Source organism: Solanum pennellii, chromosome 5 (genome assembly GCF_001406875.1).
Source record: "Solanum pennellii chromosome 5, SPENNV200".
NCBI lineage: Eukaryota > Viridiplantae > Streptophyta > Magnoliopsida > Solanales > Solanaceae > Solanum > Solanum pennellii.
In genome coordinates, this window is record NC_028641.1 from 72,200,643 (window position 1) to 72,219,145 (window position 18,503).

At 27.8% G+C, this 18,503-nt stretch overlaps 1 protein-coding gene across 1 annotated transcript; it reads left to right on the forward strand.

Annotated features, from left to right (window-relative positions):
* The first annotated feature begins 14,134 nt into the window (after window positions 1–14,134).
* On the forward strand, window positions 14,135–15,797 carry LOC107019733. The gene is made up of 6 exons (XM_027916893.1): window positions 14,135–14,421; window positions 14,518–14,554; window positions 14,728–15,009; window positions 15,099–15,218; window positions 15,293–15,350; window positions 15,472–15,797. The coding sequence occupies exons 1-6, from the start codon at window positions 14,135–14,137 to the stop codon at window positions 15,795–15,797; spliced, it is 1,110 nt and encodes a 369-aa protein (XP_027772694.1).
* The last annotated feature ends 2,706 nt before the right edge of the window (window positions 15,798–18,503 follow it).

The window sequence follows — 18,503 nt, forward strand, 5'->3', positions numbered from 1 at the left end:
GTGATAGATTATGGAAATAATCTATTTATTGTACAATATCTTTTGGTAAATATTCTAATTAGTTGTCATCTTTTATATTTAGCAATTATCTTTGTAATTGATTATTATCTATGTAATTGATAATAATCTCCGTAATTATCTCTTGCCTAAAATTAGGCTTGTACACTTTTGTATATATTGATTATTCAGTGAATGAGAATGACACGGCAAACATTCTTTTAATATGGTCTATTATATTAGTAATCAATCACAAAATAAATGAATAAATATTTTTTTTAGTATCGAATATTTTTAATGATATATTCTAATTGAGCACACCCGATATCACTTTGTAAGAATACACTACATTGTTGTTTTAATTAAACATATAAAGTTTGTATTTTTTAAGTTAGTAATGAAACTGTATGAGAATATATGTAAATTTGTGACTAATAAATTAATTTCTGTTAGTGAAAAAACTTACAAGATAATAAAATTGCAAGATTACAATTGAAAATAAAATGAAGAAATTAATCTCTTCAGACTGAGGCGCGGATATCTCGCTCTCTTTAAGAAGATTCAAGCCCACTGCAACAAATGTTTTCACTGGTCCAGCAGTAGTCCTCTTTGACTTGTCCCCTCCAGGATACAACAGCCTTCACAAAGTATAACTCAACAACTCTGGACAAGAGTTGAGTCCAAAGCTCCACAAAAAAGAACACCTCCCTTCAACTAATAAGAACTCTCTTTTAAACTAACTCTTTCACTCTTTGTTTTCTCTTGTGTTTTGTGTATACCAAACCAAATGAAGACCATCACTATTTATACTACAAGAAGTCTTTCTAGCAATGAATAGGAAGATAATGGAGGTAGTAAATAGTGAAGATAATGGCCTTAGGAAATTCATAGGTTACAATAGGAGTTATATAGGTTACAAAGAGTAATGGAGGAATTAAGAATGAAATAAAGTGATGGATAATCAATGCTAATGGATGATGTAGAAGTTATCCATTCCAATGTTTATTGGAATGTTTTTATCTCACAATGAATACATGACTACCAAGTCAGATTAAACTGGTAGTTTAAAACACAAATGTCTACCAAAGGTCATTCTTATAACTCCAAAATAAGCAATTTAATATGTTAAATATTAATATTAAAATGCTAATAACCTAACAATTTCGATTAGAGAACTTTTTTACTTGTAATTTGTTATTAATAACATTTTAAGTTTCTTACCTTTTCATTTCTCCTATTAAATAGATAAGGGAGAAACTAATCTTACAAACATAATTGGAACTTTGAATTTAACATTCCCTAAAGTTAATCTCATTAATTTTCCCTTCTTAAACTTATCTCTTTATCTTCATAGTTGTATAATCTCTATAACTCCTCATAACTCTCAAATTTTAAATGTGTAAAATTATGATAATTTATTGTGTTACTCAATGAATATCTAAATAAATATGTATTGTAAGACAATCCTTTTTAAGCAAATGTTATTGTATTCTAAATTCATATTTGATGTACTCATGATAGAGGAAAATTTTATGAATTATGTATATTGATTTTTTCTTGCTTTTTAGTTAGTCATGTTGAAGAGATCAATTCTTGACCACAAAATCTGAATCTTAGGCTCTAAATTTATATTTTCATAATCTTGATGAATCATGTTTTTGTTATTTTATTTATTACTTTTTTAATCCCACTTTAGTTTATCTATTTTTATTTCACGTTTTATTTGAAGTAATTGAAAAACAAAATCTAATAAATGAAAATATTGATCCCATAATTGAAGATTTTGTAAATTTTTTAGTCAAAACTGTTTTTTTTTTCTTTAGTTTACTTATATGTTAATTGCGCTCCATGCAAATATTTTATAATATTAAATACTTGTATTTTATATACTATGAAACATATTTTGTAACTCTTTTGAAGTATAATTAAATATATATCAAAATAAATAAAATAGTGAATATAAATATTTAATATATATTTTATGAAATTTAAAAATAGGACAAACATATATGCCAAAAGAATTTATTCATGCATTTGATAAATTAATTTATTTTTGTTAAATATGTATCTTTTGAAAATTTTAAATAAAATATGAATACAAATGACTAAATAAGTTGATTTGATTTTTAATATATTTTTAAAAATAAAATACAAAATTTTGTACATAAAAACTTTTCATATGAGTATGATTAAATAAACACAAAATTATGATTAAATTTTTAAATTATTTTAATATACTAAGTAATGAGTATATATCTTAGGGTGTTCATGTATTAATTTTATATAGAAAGAGGTGCAATCATTGATTTGAGAATGCAAGAAGTATATTTGAAATGAAAACATATTGTTAGAATATTCAATTTGATTAACTTTTGAAATTTTATTATTCTATACACATAATATGTGAAGAGGTTTATTATCTATCAAATATTTTTACGTAGTTTATATGAATCTATTTATCTTTATATTTCATATAAAAGATATAGATTAAAATATAGTAAACGAGTTAATAATTTTTTTTAAAAAAAACATATTCTCATTCGAGGTTGAATATTTTATTGAAACTTAATAATAGCGCAACATTTTAGATAACATTCTTAAAAAATAAATTTGACAAATGATAATAATTATCTTTGATATAAATGCAACTTAAGAATCTAAAATACCAAGAGATGTGATTCATGCAAAAATCATACAAATTTAAATTGTATATTTGAAAAAGGAACAAAAACGATTGAAAAATGAAATATTCAAAGGAGTTTTATCATATCAACATGAAAAAGAATAATAAGACGTGTAGATGTATTTTATTAGTATTTTTCAGTTACTTTATAATTTAACTCTTATATACTCAAGAAAAAAAGTACATCGGTGTATATGTTGTAATATAAAGATTCAAACTCATTGATATTCCAATAAAATGTAGAAAGTGACATATTAACTACCTGTCCAAACAAAAAAATTACTAAGAAAATATATATTGACATTTGACATATTGATTAATAATGTACTATAATAGATTATAGATGTTAAATTTGTTAAGTTTCATTTCGATCGTCATATCAATACGATCTTCATAATTAATATATAAGTAAAAAAAATAAAGTGATAATACTACGTTTGGAAATAAAGAGAACTATATAATTGATTGAAAAAAAGTAATCATTTAATATTTATTTTAAAGACCGCGCGAAGCGCGGCCAAATTTCCTAGTAAATTTATAACAAGAATCGAACCAAATTATCTAGATTTACTTGACATGATTTCAATATATGGTATTAATAATTCAAATTTACATCTTGAACTTCCCACTTCAATAATATATAATTAACTATGGTATGTCCATATTGGCTAGGCGTATATATTTTGTATAGGTAATCTTTTATCCCTTTATTTAAAGTATGGCGTGCATTTATTGACTAGTTATATTTTAAGAAAATATAAATATCTTTCCTAGACCAAATTGTTTTAATAAATTTATAACAAAAATCAGACAAAACTATCTAGATTTACTCGACAAAATTTCATTATATGGTACTAATAATCCAACTATGCACTATTAAATTTTTTTTTAATAATATATGATTAACCATGACATGTATATATTGACTAGGCGTAAATATCTTGTGTAAGTACACACTCAAATTTGTTTGAAAGACATATATTTTTCCATGTTAGTGTCGATTGCCCACAAGAGACCATAAAGACAAATTAAGGTGTCTAGATGCTGTGTGGGAATTGGATAGATGTTGTAGATTTATTCACCATGGTTAAGTAATATATATTCTCATTTAATTTCAATAGGTATTTACATTTTTTCATCATGCATATATGTTCAAGATACCTCATGAAATCTACTCCATTTCAGTATCATATTTGTTTTCCTAAAGAGTTAACAGTAAAAAGCACATTAAAACAATCAATTTTTCATGACTTTTATGCCTTTATACCCATTGTTCTATTTACATAACTAACTGTCACCTTTTCAAGAGTACTTCATGTCTCAGTTGTCATTTCTTTATCTTAAAAATAGACTTGGATATTGCATTTCCCTTTCCCTGTCTTTTGATCGAGCTAAAACAGAAGTGCAACAGGGAGGGGTAGATATACTTTACATAGTTTCAATATATGGTATTAATAATTCAAATATACACTTTGAAGTATTCTACTTTTAATAATATATATTTAACTGTGGTATGTATATTGACTAGGTGTAAATATATTGTGCAGGTAAATTTTTATCCCTTTATTCAAAACCGTTAACTATGACGTGTAGTTATTGACTTGGTGTATCGTAAGAAAATATATAAAAATCTTTCTTAGAACGAATAGTTCTAAGAAATTTATAACCAAAATCCGACAAAATTATCTCGATTTATTTGATATATTTTCACTATATGATATTAGTAATTCACCGTTGCACTTTGGAGATTTTAACTTTTAATAATACATGATTAACTATGACATATACATATTGACTAGGCGTAAATATCTTTTGCAGGTAAAATTTTACCCTTTTAATTAAAGATTTTAACTTTTAATAATACATGATTAACTATGACATATACATATTGACTACGCGTAAATATCTTTTGCAGGTAAAATTTTACCCTTTTAATTAAAGCAGTTAACTATGGTGTGGGTTTATTGACTAGGTGTTGTTTAAAATTTTTGTAAAATTCTTTTCTAGACAAAATTGTTCTAATAAATCTATGACAAAAACCAGACCAACTTATCTAGATTTACTTGACATGATTTCAATATGTAAATATTAATAATTCAAGTTTGCATTTTGGAGCTTTCAACTTTAATTATATATAATTAATTATTGCATGTGCATATTGACTATGCATAAATATCTTGTATACATAAACTTTTACCCTCTTATTTACTGTAGTTAACTATGACGTACATTTATTGATTAGGTGTATTTTAAGAAAATATATAAAAAACTTTCCTAGATCAAATTGTTCTAATAAATTAAAAAATAATAATAATAAGATTATCTAGATTTACTTGACATAATTTCACTATATTATATTAAGAGAAAAGACATAAAGTGATACCTGAAGTTGTCCCAAATTTTTAAAAAGACACTTTAACTATGTGGACGTCATATTACCCTCCTAAACAATTCTGATAATATATTATTACCTCATTTTTGGATGAATACCAAATTTTAAATAGCAAATGATTATCACACACCAATCATCGTGTGACACATGTTAATTGAATTTGAAATATATATATTTTTTAATTTTAACTTTTCTTTATTTCTCTCTCTTATTTTTGACTTATTTTAATTTTATTACTTTAATTTTAATTTCACTTTAAGTTCTTCATCTTTCACCCCTACTTTCAAGTTATCCCTCCCTTCATTTTCTTTTTCTTTTTCTTCTTCTTCTTCTTCACCTCACACATCCCTACGTCAAGTTGAGCCCCTCCATTTGTTTTTCTTCTTCTTCTTCTTCTTCAATCAAATTTCTTTCTTTCAAAATTATACTATTTTCTAGTATTTGTGTTATTGATAACAAAATTAATTATTTTGTCTAAGAAAAATCAAAATTTTGAAGGTATCATCAATTGATTTATCTCATTTCAAATAACTTCAAAACTAGATATGATAATTTTGAAAGAATCAGAATTCTCCAAAAACTGAAAAAGTTTAAGTGAAATTTGTATTTCAAAAAATAAATAATAACTACTAATCATCTTAAAATCTAGTGGGTTATCAAATTGTTCGAAATGTAATAAAATATTTAGATATAATTTTAAAGTTGAAGAGAGTTAAACTATAGTTGTAAAAAAGGGAGGTGGAGTTGTGAAAAAAATGACATTGAAAGTGAGAAGTTACAATGAAAATGACAATGAATTTTTGAAGACGAAGGAAGAAAGAAAAAGAGAAAAATAATAAGGAGAAAAAGTTAACATAATAAGAAAAACAAGAAAAATATATTTTGTCGCAAAATACTTGTAAAAATAAAATTATATTCGTTTTTTTAGTTTGTTCACGCTCTTTAAGAGAGTGCATACACTATCCATGCCAGGTGGACAAAAAATGATGTAATAATATTAGTTCAGGATTGTTTAGGGGGATGATAGGACGTTTGCATAGTTTAAGTGTCTTTTTGAAAATTCGGGACAACTTCAGGTGTCACTTTATGTCTTTTCTCATCATATTAATAATCTTTGCATTTTGGAGTTCTTCACTTTTAATAATATATGTTTAACTATGACATGTACATATTGACTAGGCGTAAATATCTTGTGCAAGCAAAATTTTATCCTTTTATTTAAAGCATATAACTATGACGTGTATTTATTGACTAGGTGTATTTTAAAAAACTATGTACAAATCTTTCCTAGACCAAACTGTTCTATTAAATTTATAACCAAAATCAGACAAAATTATCTAGATTTACTTGACATAATTTTACTATAAGGTATTAATAATTCAAATTTTCACTTTGAAGCTTTCACTTTTAATCCCTCTTTCATGGCCACAAGAATTCAATTTTCATTTCATTCGGGAAAAAACATTTGTTTTATCATTTGATCTAATAACATTCGGTTAGATAGGAACAAATTTGATAAATATCGACAACTCTTCTTTATGTTTATTATCTTCTTCTCAAGAGCCTGCTGTTACGGACTTAGAGTCTTATTAAAGTTTCATGCGACATTTGACAACTTATAACTCATGAATTTTTCACGGACTTGTAAGCTCAAGTAAACCCTTTGAAACTAAAATCGATAAGAGAATGTAAAGAAATACTAAGAGAGCTTTTACCCCTTTATTTAAGCAATTAACTACGCATGCATTTATTGACTAGGTGTATTTTAAGAAAATATATACAAACCTTTCCTAGACCAAATTGTTCTAATAAATTTATAACAAAAATCAGACAAAATTATCTAGATTTACTTGACATGATTTCAATATGTAAATATTCATAATTTAAATTTGCATTTTGGAGCTTCCAACTTTAATAATATTTAATTAACTATTGCATGTGCATATTGACTATGCATAAATATCTTGTATAAATAAACTTTTACCCTCTTATTTACGCCAGTTAACTATGGCGTACATTTATTGATTAGGTGTACTTTAAGAAAATATATAAAAAACTTTCCTAGACCAAATTGTTCTAATAAATTTATAACAAAAATCAAATAAGATTATCTAGATTTACTTGACATAATTTCACTACATCATATTAATAATCTTTGCATTTTGGAGTTCTTCACTTTTAATTATATATGTTTAACTATGACATGTACATATTGACTAAGCGTAAATATCTTTTGCAAGCAAAATTTTATTCTTTTATTTAAAGCATATAACTATGATGTGTATTTATTGACTAGGTGTATTTTAAAAAAATATGTACAAATCTTTCCTTGACCAAACTGTTCTATTAAATTTATAACCAAAATCAGACAAAATTATCTAGATTTACTTAACATAATTTTACTATATGGTATTAATAATTCAAATTTTCACTTTGAAGCTTTCACTTTTAATAATATATAATTAACTATGTACATATTGACTAGGCATAGATATCTTATGCAAGTAAACTTTTATCCCTTTATTTAAAGTCATTAACTATGTCTTGTATTTATTGACTAGGTGTATTTTAAGAAAATATATAAAAATCTTTCCTAGACCAAATTGTTCTAATAAATTTGAAACAAAAATCAGACAAAATAATCTAGATTTACTTGACATAATTTCAGTATATGATATTCATAATTCAACTTTGTACTTTAGAGTTTTCTACTTTTAATAATATATAATTAACTATGAAATGTATATATTGACTAAGCGTAAATATCTTGTGTAAATGAACTTTCACCCCTTTATTTAAAGTAGATAACAATGACGTGTATTTATTGACTAGGTGTATTTTAAGAAAGTATCTAAAAATCATTCCTAGACCAAATTGTTCTAATAAATTTGTAACAAAAATCTGATAAAATTATATAGATTTACTTGAAATGATTTCACTATTTTTATATTAAAAATTCAACTTTGCATTTCGGAATTTTTCACTTTTAATAATATATAATTAACTATGACATGTACATATTGACTAGGCGTAATTCAAGTGTCCCTTTATTTAAAGCATTTTACTATGACATGTATCCATGGACTAGGTGTATTTTTAAAAAATATATATGTACAAATCATTCCTAGACCAAATTGTTCTAATAAATTTCTAACCAAAATCGGACAAAAATATCTAGATTTACTTGACATAATTTTATCATATGGTATTCATAATTCAACTTTGGACTTTGGAGTTTTCTACTTTTAATATATAATTAACTAATATTGACTAAGCATTAATATCTTATGTAAATTAACTTTCACCCCCTTATTTAAAGCAGATAACAAATAACGTGTATTTATTGACTAGGTGTATTTTAAGAAAATATCTAAAAATCATTCCTAGACCAAATTGTTCTAATAAATTTATAACCAAAATGGACAAAATTATCTAGATTTACTTGACATAATTTCACTATATGGTATTAATAAATCCCAATCATGTCTCTATATATACATTTCAATGTCCCACTTCTTTTTTCACCAATAGTTATTCATTGATATATTTTCCCCCCAAGAAAGTGCTTCTTCTCCTTCTCATCTATACCAAACATGACCATAAGTTTGAGTGAAAAGTTAGTCAGTTTATTCAAAGAAGCACAGGAGCTGTCTATCATGTATGCTATAATTTTCGTGCTGATTTATTTTAGTGGACGAATTACCATTCCTAGGGTTTGGACAAACGAAATAATGGTTGATACATCGGAGGCCGATCGAGCAAAAGAGATTAGAAAAGTTAAAGAATTTTTGGAAATGTTTTCTCGTACACAAGCTAAACTTGATGAAAGAAAAAGACAGCTTCAAAGTGAGATTGATGTAGATCCAAGTGAAGATTTTCATGCAAGGGCCACATCAACAAGTTTTGGGGGTGGAAGCAATGGTCATGATGAATGATTAAACTAGTACTTTTATTGGTCTACCTATTTTTCATGTTGTTTTTCAATCCCTACTTTTATTTTGTTGCATATCATTGATTAGGTTATGTTGTTTTAATGGTATGTGAAACTTGCTATGTTAGTAGGAAAATATTATATGAATGTTATTCGATCAACCTTGATATATGCATAATATTTGGGGATCTATTGAATCACATTACGATTATATTCTACTTCTTATCACATTATGAAATTTAGTTTTATTTAGCTTAATGAGTTCTTTTCAAGTTTAAATTCATTGTGTATACATTGAGTTGATTGTTATTTAATTAATTTTGAAGAATAGTACAAAGAAAGATACATTTGTTAGTCTAAAAATGAATAACCTTAATTTTTGTTTTAAGTTCATATATAGCACGTTAACATTATTTTTCTTTTTTTTTTATCACGCGAACTTTTATTCTTGTATAATAATAACTTGTATTATAAATATAATACTTGTATTTTTCAATACATGAACTAATTTGTGGCTCAAATAAAAATAATTTGATATTTAAAAGTCTGAATAGGATCAACTAATGGCAGAAAAAGATAAACAAAAGAAATGGATGTATATTATTTAAGCATCTTACTTCGATTAGTGGGTTGGTTCAATACTTGAGAGCTTAAGCTGGAATTTTAGGTTAAAATTTGACCTTTTCTTTAACAACTGATGCAACTAAATCAAAGGTAAGTACATCAAATTGACAACTCATTAAAATTCAGGTTAGGTGTTGATCTACTTTGTACATTTTTCATTTCAATAGTTGTTTAATACTCTTATCTATCATACTAAGTTATAAATTTCTAAATGATGAATTATTTAGTTACTTCCATCTGCGGACTTTGCTAGTGATAGTGAAATCAGATGCACTAATGTATAATTTTATACAAGTATTCAGCAAATGTTATGACTTTCATATTTCACCTTAATATTTTCTTATTTTCACTTTGTGTTTTATTTCTCATTGTAATCATAATGTACTGTATTTGCAGATCTTATTAGATCATACTGAAAGGCTGGGAAAGGGAATTGGAAAGCATTAAGCGTTAGAAATGTAGTAATAATATGTGTTGACGTTATTTATTGAAAGGTTTTAAGATTGTTGAATCAATTACAAGATGACGTGCTAATCAAAGTAGCTTGGAGTTCCAATGGTTATTGACTTATAATACACATGTATTTCTGTTTAGCAATGCATTATACAACTTGCTTACAATATGAAATTATTTTCACTCTATACACGTTTGTTACATGTATAGTTTTGAATTCTCTTCAATGCTATAATTTCAGGCGCCCCCAGTTGAAAAAAAGATGCTTTATTTTCATTGGCCCTAAGAATTGAAGCCTGTGTTTCCACTACTCTACCACTCTGTTAATTTTGTTCCACTTAATCCCTCTTTCATGGCTACATGAATCTAATTTTCATTACATTCGAGAAAAAATATTTGTTTTATCATTTGATCTAATAACATTCGGTTAGATAGGAACAAATTTGATAAATATCGAAAACTCTTCTTTGTGTTTATTATCTTCTTCTCAAAAGCATGTTGTTACGGACTTAGAGTCTTATTAAAGTTTCGTGCGACATTTGACCAACTTATAACTGACGAATTTTTCACAGACTTGTAAGCTCAAGTAAACCCTTTAAAACTAAAATCGATAAGAGAATGGAAAGAAATACTAAGAGAGCTTTACCCCTTTATTTAAAGCAATTAACTACGGCGTGCATTTATTGGCGAGGTGTATTTTAAGAAAATATATACAAACATTTCCTAGACCGAATTGTTTTAATAAAATTATAACAAAAATCAGACAAAATTATCTAGATTTACTTGACATAATTTCACTATATGGTATTAATAATCCAATTTTGCATTTTGGAGTTTTCTACTTTTAATAATATATGATTAACTATGACATGTATGTATAGACTAGGCATAATATCTTGTGTAAGTAAACTTTTACTCCTTTATTTAAAGCAGATAACAATGACGTGTATTTATTGACTAGGTGTATTTTTAAAAAATATGTAAAAATCATTCCTAGACCAAATTTATCGGATCAAATTATGTAGATTTACTTGACTTAATTTTACTATATAGTACTAATAAATCCGTATCATGTCTCTATATATACATTTCAATGTCCCACTTCTTTTTTCACCATTAGTTACCCATTGATATATTTTGCCCCCAAGAAAGTGCTTCTTCTCCTTCTCATCCTCCCCTCTCCCTTCTCCTTTTATCTATACCAAACATCACTACAAAAAAAAACTGATATAAGAGACCTCAAAATTAGGTTGATAAAAAGAGACTTCATGAGGTCACTAGTTTCATCTATAATTTTTATTTATTTGTTTATGAAATAAGAGACCTCATGAGGTCGATTATATATATAATTTTTTTAATATAGATCACTTATTTTAAAAATTATTTTTACTGCTACTTTGCCTAACATATGTATGCCATCTCACGAGGTCTCTATTTGGGAAATCAAAAAATAAAAAATAAATTTTTGAGACTTCCCAAAGTCTCCTTGTGGTCTCTTATTTAAAAATATTATTGACCAAATTTGACTAAAAAAAAAGAAAACAATTAAAATAAGAGGCATTATTTATTTTCTTAACTTAGCACGTCTCTATTTGGGGAAGTAAAAAATAAAAATAAATTTTTGAGACTTTCCAAGGACTCCTTTTTTTAGTCAAATTTGGTCAATAATATTTTAAAATAAGAGACCTCATGAGGTCTCTTATTTAAAAATATTATTGACCAAATTTGACTAAAAAAAGAAAACAATTAAAATAAGAGGCATTATTTATCTTCTTAACTTAGGGCGTCTCTATTTGGGGAAGTAAAAAATAAAAATAAATTTTTGAGACTTTCCAAGGTCTTTTTTTAGTCAAGTTTGGTCAATAATATTTTAAAATAAGAGAGCTCATGAGGTCTCTTATTTAAAATATTATTGACCAAATTTGATTAAAAAAAAAGAAAAACAATTAAAATAAAAGGCATTATTTATTTTCTTAACTTAGTACGTCTATTTCCCCTTAAAAACCTTAAATTGTCTCTATTTTTCATGATTCTGCTGCTCAGGGATGACATTGCCTCTCCATTGATCCTGCCGCGGCCATTCAATCACTCACTTTGAAGACCTAACTTGTCTCTGTTAGATTTTGAAAAGGTGTGAATGGAAAATGAAGAGTTGCGACTTTTATGAAGAGTTGTGACTTTTATGAAATGTTGCGACTTTTATGAAAAGTTGTGACTTTTATGAAAAGTTGCGACTTTTATGAAAAGTTGTGACTTTTATGGAAAGTTGTGACTTTTATGAAAGGTGACGACCTTTCTGAAAGATTGTGACTTTTTCAATGGTTTGTGACCTTTCTGGTAAGGCACAATAAGAACCTTTTCGCACTATCCTTTGTTTTCTATAAATTGAGGGATTTCCTCTCATTTTAAATAGAATTCATGGACTTCTTCTTCAACTACTAAATCTAGTATTCTAAGTGTACTTTACTGCCGTTGAGTGGTTCGCTGACACCGGAGTTTTTGATATCTATACTATGGTGATTGAGATCATTTTACCCTGGAAGGTCATATTCCAAATCAAACCTCGGATACTAGAGGGGAATAATTTCCTTAAGGGGACACTGTGAATTCAGTGGACTTGATCTTTTTCCTATTAAAAATTTTCCAGATTCTGGTACGTGTTTTACAAACTTTAGATTTGTGAATTAATTTCAGTTCTTCTATTCTTTTGTTCTTCACTGGTTCATTAAACTTGGTAACTTCGTGTTTCTGCAAAGTTTGTTGGAAGCAGTAAGATTCTTTAGACACATATTTACAACAATTCTTCTTTAAGAAAAATATTTCGTTAATTTTTTTAAAAAAAGTTGTTTTTGATTCTAGTTTCGCTACTAGTTTTAATTTTCTAGTTGTGAAAATGTTCTTAAGCTTTGTTTTCTTACAAAGATATTCAAAGTTTTGTTCTAAGTATATTTGGAATACAAGATGAACAACATCTCTATCTCCCATGAGGATGAGGATGAGGATGAGGACGACGACGAGGACGAGAATGAGGAGGAATAGTAATTAATTATTATGTGTGTGTTTTACTTTTATCTTCTTCTTAATTAGTTTATATTGCATTACTAAATTATTTCTCGATTCTCTGTAGAATTGGATTTCCAATTTTTAAATTGTTTCTCGATTCTCTGTTAATTTGACTACCTATCTAATGTATTAAAATGTTCGAGAGGATACACTTTAAGGTCCTTAAATCATATCTCCAACATTTGCTTCTCTTCATGTTGTTAATAGTACTTGTTGGCTTGAAAGGTGCTTCTATAGTTTTAGTACTCAGTCATTTCTTGTATAACTATTTGCAAATTGAATAATGAGGATAGTACATATTATGAACTAATATTCTCCTTCTCTTTGAGTACACTTAAAAAACACACACATTGTTGAACTTTGCATGTAAAATATATTAGAAAAAACCACTTAACTGTTGGGCAAGAATATGATGAACTATAATTTGTATGCTTTCTCTGTACGTAAGATGAAATCTATCCCAAAAATAATATTAGAATAACTGGAACATGTATATGTGCATAACTCTGCTACCCCAATCTTGAATTAGATAACTTCTTTTCTTGAGAAAATGAAATTTACTTATTTTTTCTTTGAAGTTGTTCTTATTTGATAGATGAAATGACATAACAAACATTCATAAACATACCAAAATACACCTGTAGTTAATTCAGTTTCAGCTTTAGTTGATTTTAATTGAGACTTTACTTGTTACATAAATATCTAACCTTATTTGACTTGAATGTTTTGTTATTAATTAGATGGAAGGTGGAAATAAGAATAAAGATATTGGTAATGCCCTCAAAAAGAAAAAAAAGAAAGATGGTATGGTTAGTAGACGATACATATAAGATCAGACACCACATCTCTCCCACCAAGAGACACTCCAACACATCGCTATTCTAGGCAGACCGAGCCATACAATCATGTGCCTCCACATATTAATCCTCCTTTGACCTATATGCATCCACCATTAGAATATACTCAGACGCCCCCTTAGGTACATGTGATGATGCCCACATCAGGGTATGTTTCCCAACATGGATACAATGTTTTGCCTTCAGAGACTAATCGGCCAACATCTAGCGTCTCTCGCACAATTACTCACAACCTTGCAGACTCACAATCTTCATCATCATCTACTTCACAACTTGGAATGCCGAGTTTCTGCCTTCAAGGTAATGTTTCTGAGCCTAACACTCCTACCACAAATCAGTCAGCTACACCTGGTCAGGTCCTTACACAAGTTGGCGTGATGGATATGCATAATAGACTTGTCATTGAACCTGACGGCTATACGTAAGATTTTAGTTTTTAAAATATATCTTATGTTTATGATTATCTCATTTAATTGTCTTTGTTTTAACCTTTAACTGTCAAAATTTTGTATTACAGTTTCAATCCAGATGATGTTGTGGGGATTATTTCTCAGGCAATCAAAGATCTCTATAGAGATGCTTTTCTGACTTGGGGTAAGATGCCAAGCAATCTCAAGAGACAAATATTTTTGGAGTTCTGAGTATATTTAAATTTATTTATTTAACACTATTCAAATACTTGTCTTCAATAATACTTATTAATTAAAATTTTATGCTTTCATTGTAGAAAAAATGTGTTTGGCGTTCGGAACATGAGGTCAAAATTTGTGCAAACTTTCTCAAGAGAGTTGCGCATGTTCTCGCTAGTTTGTTAAATAAAGCTCGTAAAAATAATAAGAAACCTCGGTGGATTCTATTGGATGATTGGGAAAAATTGCTTGTGCATTGGGCGAATGATCCAAGATTTAAGCGGACGAGTGAGATCGGAAAGAAGGCTAGATCATCTACTAAGGGTGGTTATCTACACACAAGTGGGGCTCAAAGTCAAGGAAGTGTGAGGAGGAAGTTGGTATGTATCATTTTTCTTTAAGCTTTTATATAATTTAGGTATTAATATTTAATTACTCTTGATTATAACATAATTAGTTTTATATGTAGGAAAAGGGACTAGGAAGACCGGTAACTCAGGCTGAGGCATTCAAGACAACACACATAAGAAAGAAGAAAAATCCCGAAGATCCAAACGTGTGGGTTGAGCCGCGAGCTGAAGTAACCTATGTAAGCCTCTAAATTAAAATAATGGTTACTTATTTTCTAACTTTATATTCTAATATTAATACCATTCAATTTAGAATCGATATCTTCAAGCTTTGGAGGATTTACGACAAACTCAGCCAGAAGAAAATCGAGGTACCTTACTCAAGAACAGGCTGAGAGAGTCTGGTTAGACTTGATTGGTGGGCCGAGTAGATATGGGCATGCCTATGGAATGTCGTAACAAATCTTTCATGATTTTTTTCTGAGTTTGAAGGCCTAAGTAGTTCCCATGATGATAAATCGATGAAGAAAATTTTGGCTATGGAGCAAAAGATTATTGAGCTATCTAGCCAAGTCGAAGACTCGCGGGTTAGGGAAAGACGAAGGGAGTTAGAGTGTGCAGGTCTTAAGGCTCAATTCGATGCATTACGTGGTTCGGGAGGGATTCCCCCTTGTTCCAGTGTTGTCACTTTCCCTCCTCGACCCTCTCAATCTGAACCTACTCAATATTCAGTGTATGATCAACAAAGAAATATGACAGATGAGTCTATTAGTGATGAAGAAGATGATGATCATATGGCAGACACACTACCACATTAATGAAGTTTAGAGTTGTAATAGATAATCTAAGTTCTTTATTTATAATTTTGTTATGGGATTTATTTGTTTTGTGAATGCATGATAACATTGAAATCCTATTATATAACTTATGAATATTATGATTTTTTGTTTAATTTCGAATTATGTTGAAGATTGAGTTGATAAGAGAATATTTAGTAAATGTATTGTATAAGTTGATTGTTGGAAGCTCTCTGAGCTTGATTTAGCTAATTAGAGAGATATTGAATTAATGTGACAGATGACGAGCAACTGCAAAAATAGTAATTAGATGTCAGTTTTTTTCCAGAATGAGGTCTCTTTTTTGCATCTTATTTTCCAGAAATTTCATGAAGAGATCTCACGAGGTCTTTTTTGTGCATTTTATTTTTCAGAAATTTCACAAAAGAGACCTAATGAGGTCTATATTCAGCATTAAATTTTTTCAAATGCAGCAAATACCTCATGAAGTCTCTTTTCTGCAGTATATTTTTAGAAATGCAATAAAGAGACTTCACGATGTCTCTTTTTGGTAATTTCATAGACCTAATGAGGTCGTTGTTTACTTTTTTAAAAAATTAAAGCAACCTCATAAGGTCTCTATTTAGAAATTTAATAAACTATATTGCCTCACGAGGTCTCTTTTTTTAAATATAAAAAAAAAAATTATATAATAGTGACCTCATGAGGCCACCTTTATTTTTAAAAAAAAGAGTAAATTATGAAATTGCAACCTCATGAGGTCTCTTTTTTAAAAAAATTGGAAAATTTATTAGTGACCTCGTGAGGTCTCTGTTCGGCGATCTCATGAAGTCTCTACCAAAAATTCACCTACATTATAGTAACCTACCGTTAAAGTCTCTTTTTGGGTCTTTTTTTCAGAAAAGATTTTTCCAATCTCTTTTTACTTTATTTTTTTTAGTAATGAATGAATAACCTTAATTTTAGTTTTAAGTTCATATCACGTTAACATTCTTGTCTATAACATATAACTTTTCTATTTGTTAGGTGCGTTATTTTTCATTTTCTATCATAGGAACTTTTATTCTTGTATAATAATAACTTGTATTATAAATATAATACTTGTGTTTCAATACATGCATACATGAACTAATTTGTGGCTCAAATAAAAATAATATGATTTTGAAAAGTCTGAATAGGAGTTCTATCATGACAATGAATTCCATAGATTGTGAAATATTATCAATTTATTTTCAAATTTAAAACAAATTATCAAAATCTACATATAACTATTTTATCCTATGGTTTTAACAAGTTTCACTATACATTTTTTTTTTTAAATTGAAAATTCTCTTTTTCCATCTTTATTTAAATGAAATAATAATATGGTAATATACATATTGACTACGTGTAAATATATATCCTGTGCATGTAAGCTTTTACTCCATTAGTTAAATCACTTAACATTCATTTGTATATATTGAGTAGGTGTAATTTAAGAAAAGATGTAAAAGTATTTCATAGACGAAATTGTTCCAATAAATGTATAATCAAAATTGGAAAAAATTATCTAGATTTACTTGATATTATGTATCTACATATACATTTCAGTCTCTCTTCTATTTTCACAATTAGTTATTCATTCTTATATTTTACTCCCAAAAGGAGTGTTTCTTGTCATCATATGATTTTTTTTTTGTCGCAATCAGGATGACAGGTTTAAGGAGCTAATTAAATATGAAGCCTATCTTTTTTATGAGTCCGGAGCCTAAAGGGCAAAAAAAATTAATAAAAATTTCAAAAGAGTATATCAAAAATATTTCAAATCAAAACGGTAAAATCGCTACATCAATAGCGATTTAGTTTGACACCGTTAACTGAAAATCGCTCTTCCTATAGCGTTTAAGGCAAATTGCTGCAGGGGCAACATTTTTGCATTAATTTTTTTAAAAAAAATTTCTGAATTCGTTGCCTTGGCAGCGTTTTTCTCAAGAAATAATTTTTTTTACGTTTTTTTTAAGGCAAATCGCTGCAGGGGCCGCGGACTTGCATTTAATTTTTTTTAAGTTGGTCATACTTATAAAAATAATAATATAAATATATTGCATATAAAAAAATAATTTTAATAAGTAAAAAGAATTACTTTATTTACCTATCAGATGGCTTCGATGAAAAAAATTCAAGTGCTTGAAAGCATTGCTAGACTCTCCCATACTGTAATATGACACACTTCAATTCAAATAATGATCATGAATATATAAGTCGATTTTAATAAAAAACATAAAAAAAAATTAAATGCAAAAACGCTGCCCCTGCAACGATTTGCCTTTAAAAATCGTAAAATAAAAAAACCATTTCTTGAGAAAAACGCTGCCAAGGCAGCCAATTCAGAAAAAAATATAAAAAATTAAATGCAAAAACGCTGCCCCTGCAACGATTTGCCTTTTTTTAAAAAAATTTATGCAAAAACGCTACAGGAAGAGCGATTTTTAATTAACGGCGTCAAATTAAATCGCTACTGACGTAGCGATTTTACCGTTTTGGTTTGAAACTTTTTTGATATACCCTTTTGGAATTTTTGTAAACTTTTTTTGCCCTTTAGGCTCCGGACTCCCTTTTTATAAATTGGAGGATCGAGTAAAAAAATTAAGAAAATTAAGCAAAACATTGAGGAGAAGAAATGAAAGTCATGTTCAAGCAATAATTTAAATGGACGAATTTCGAGCAAATAATGACTCACTCTGGTCA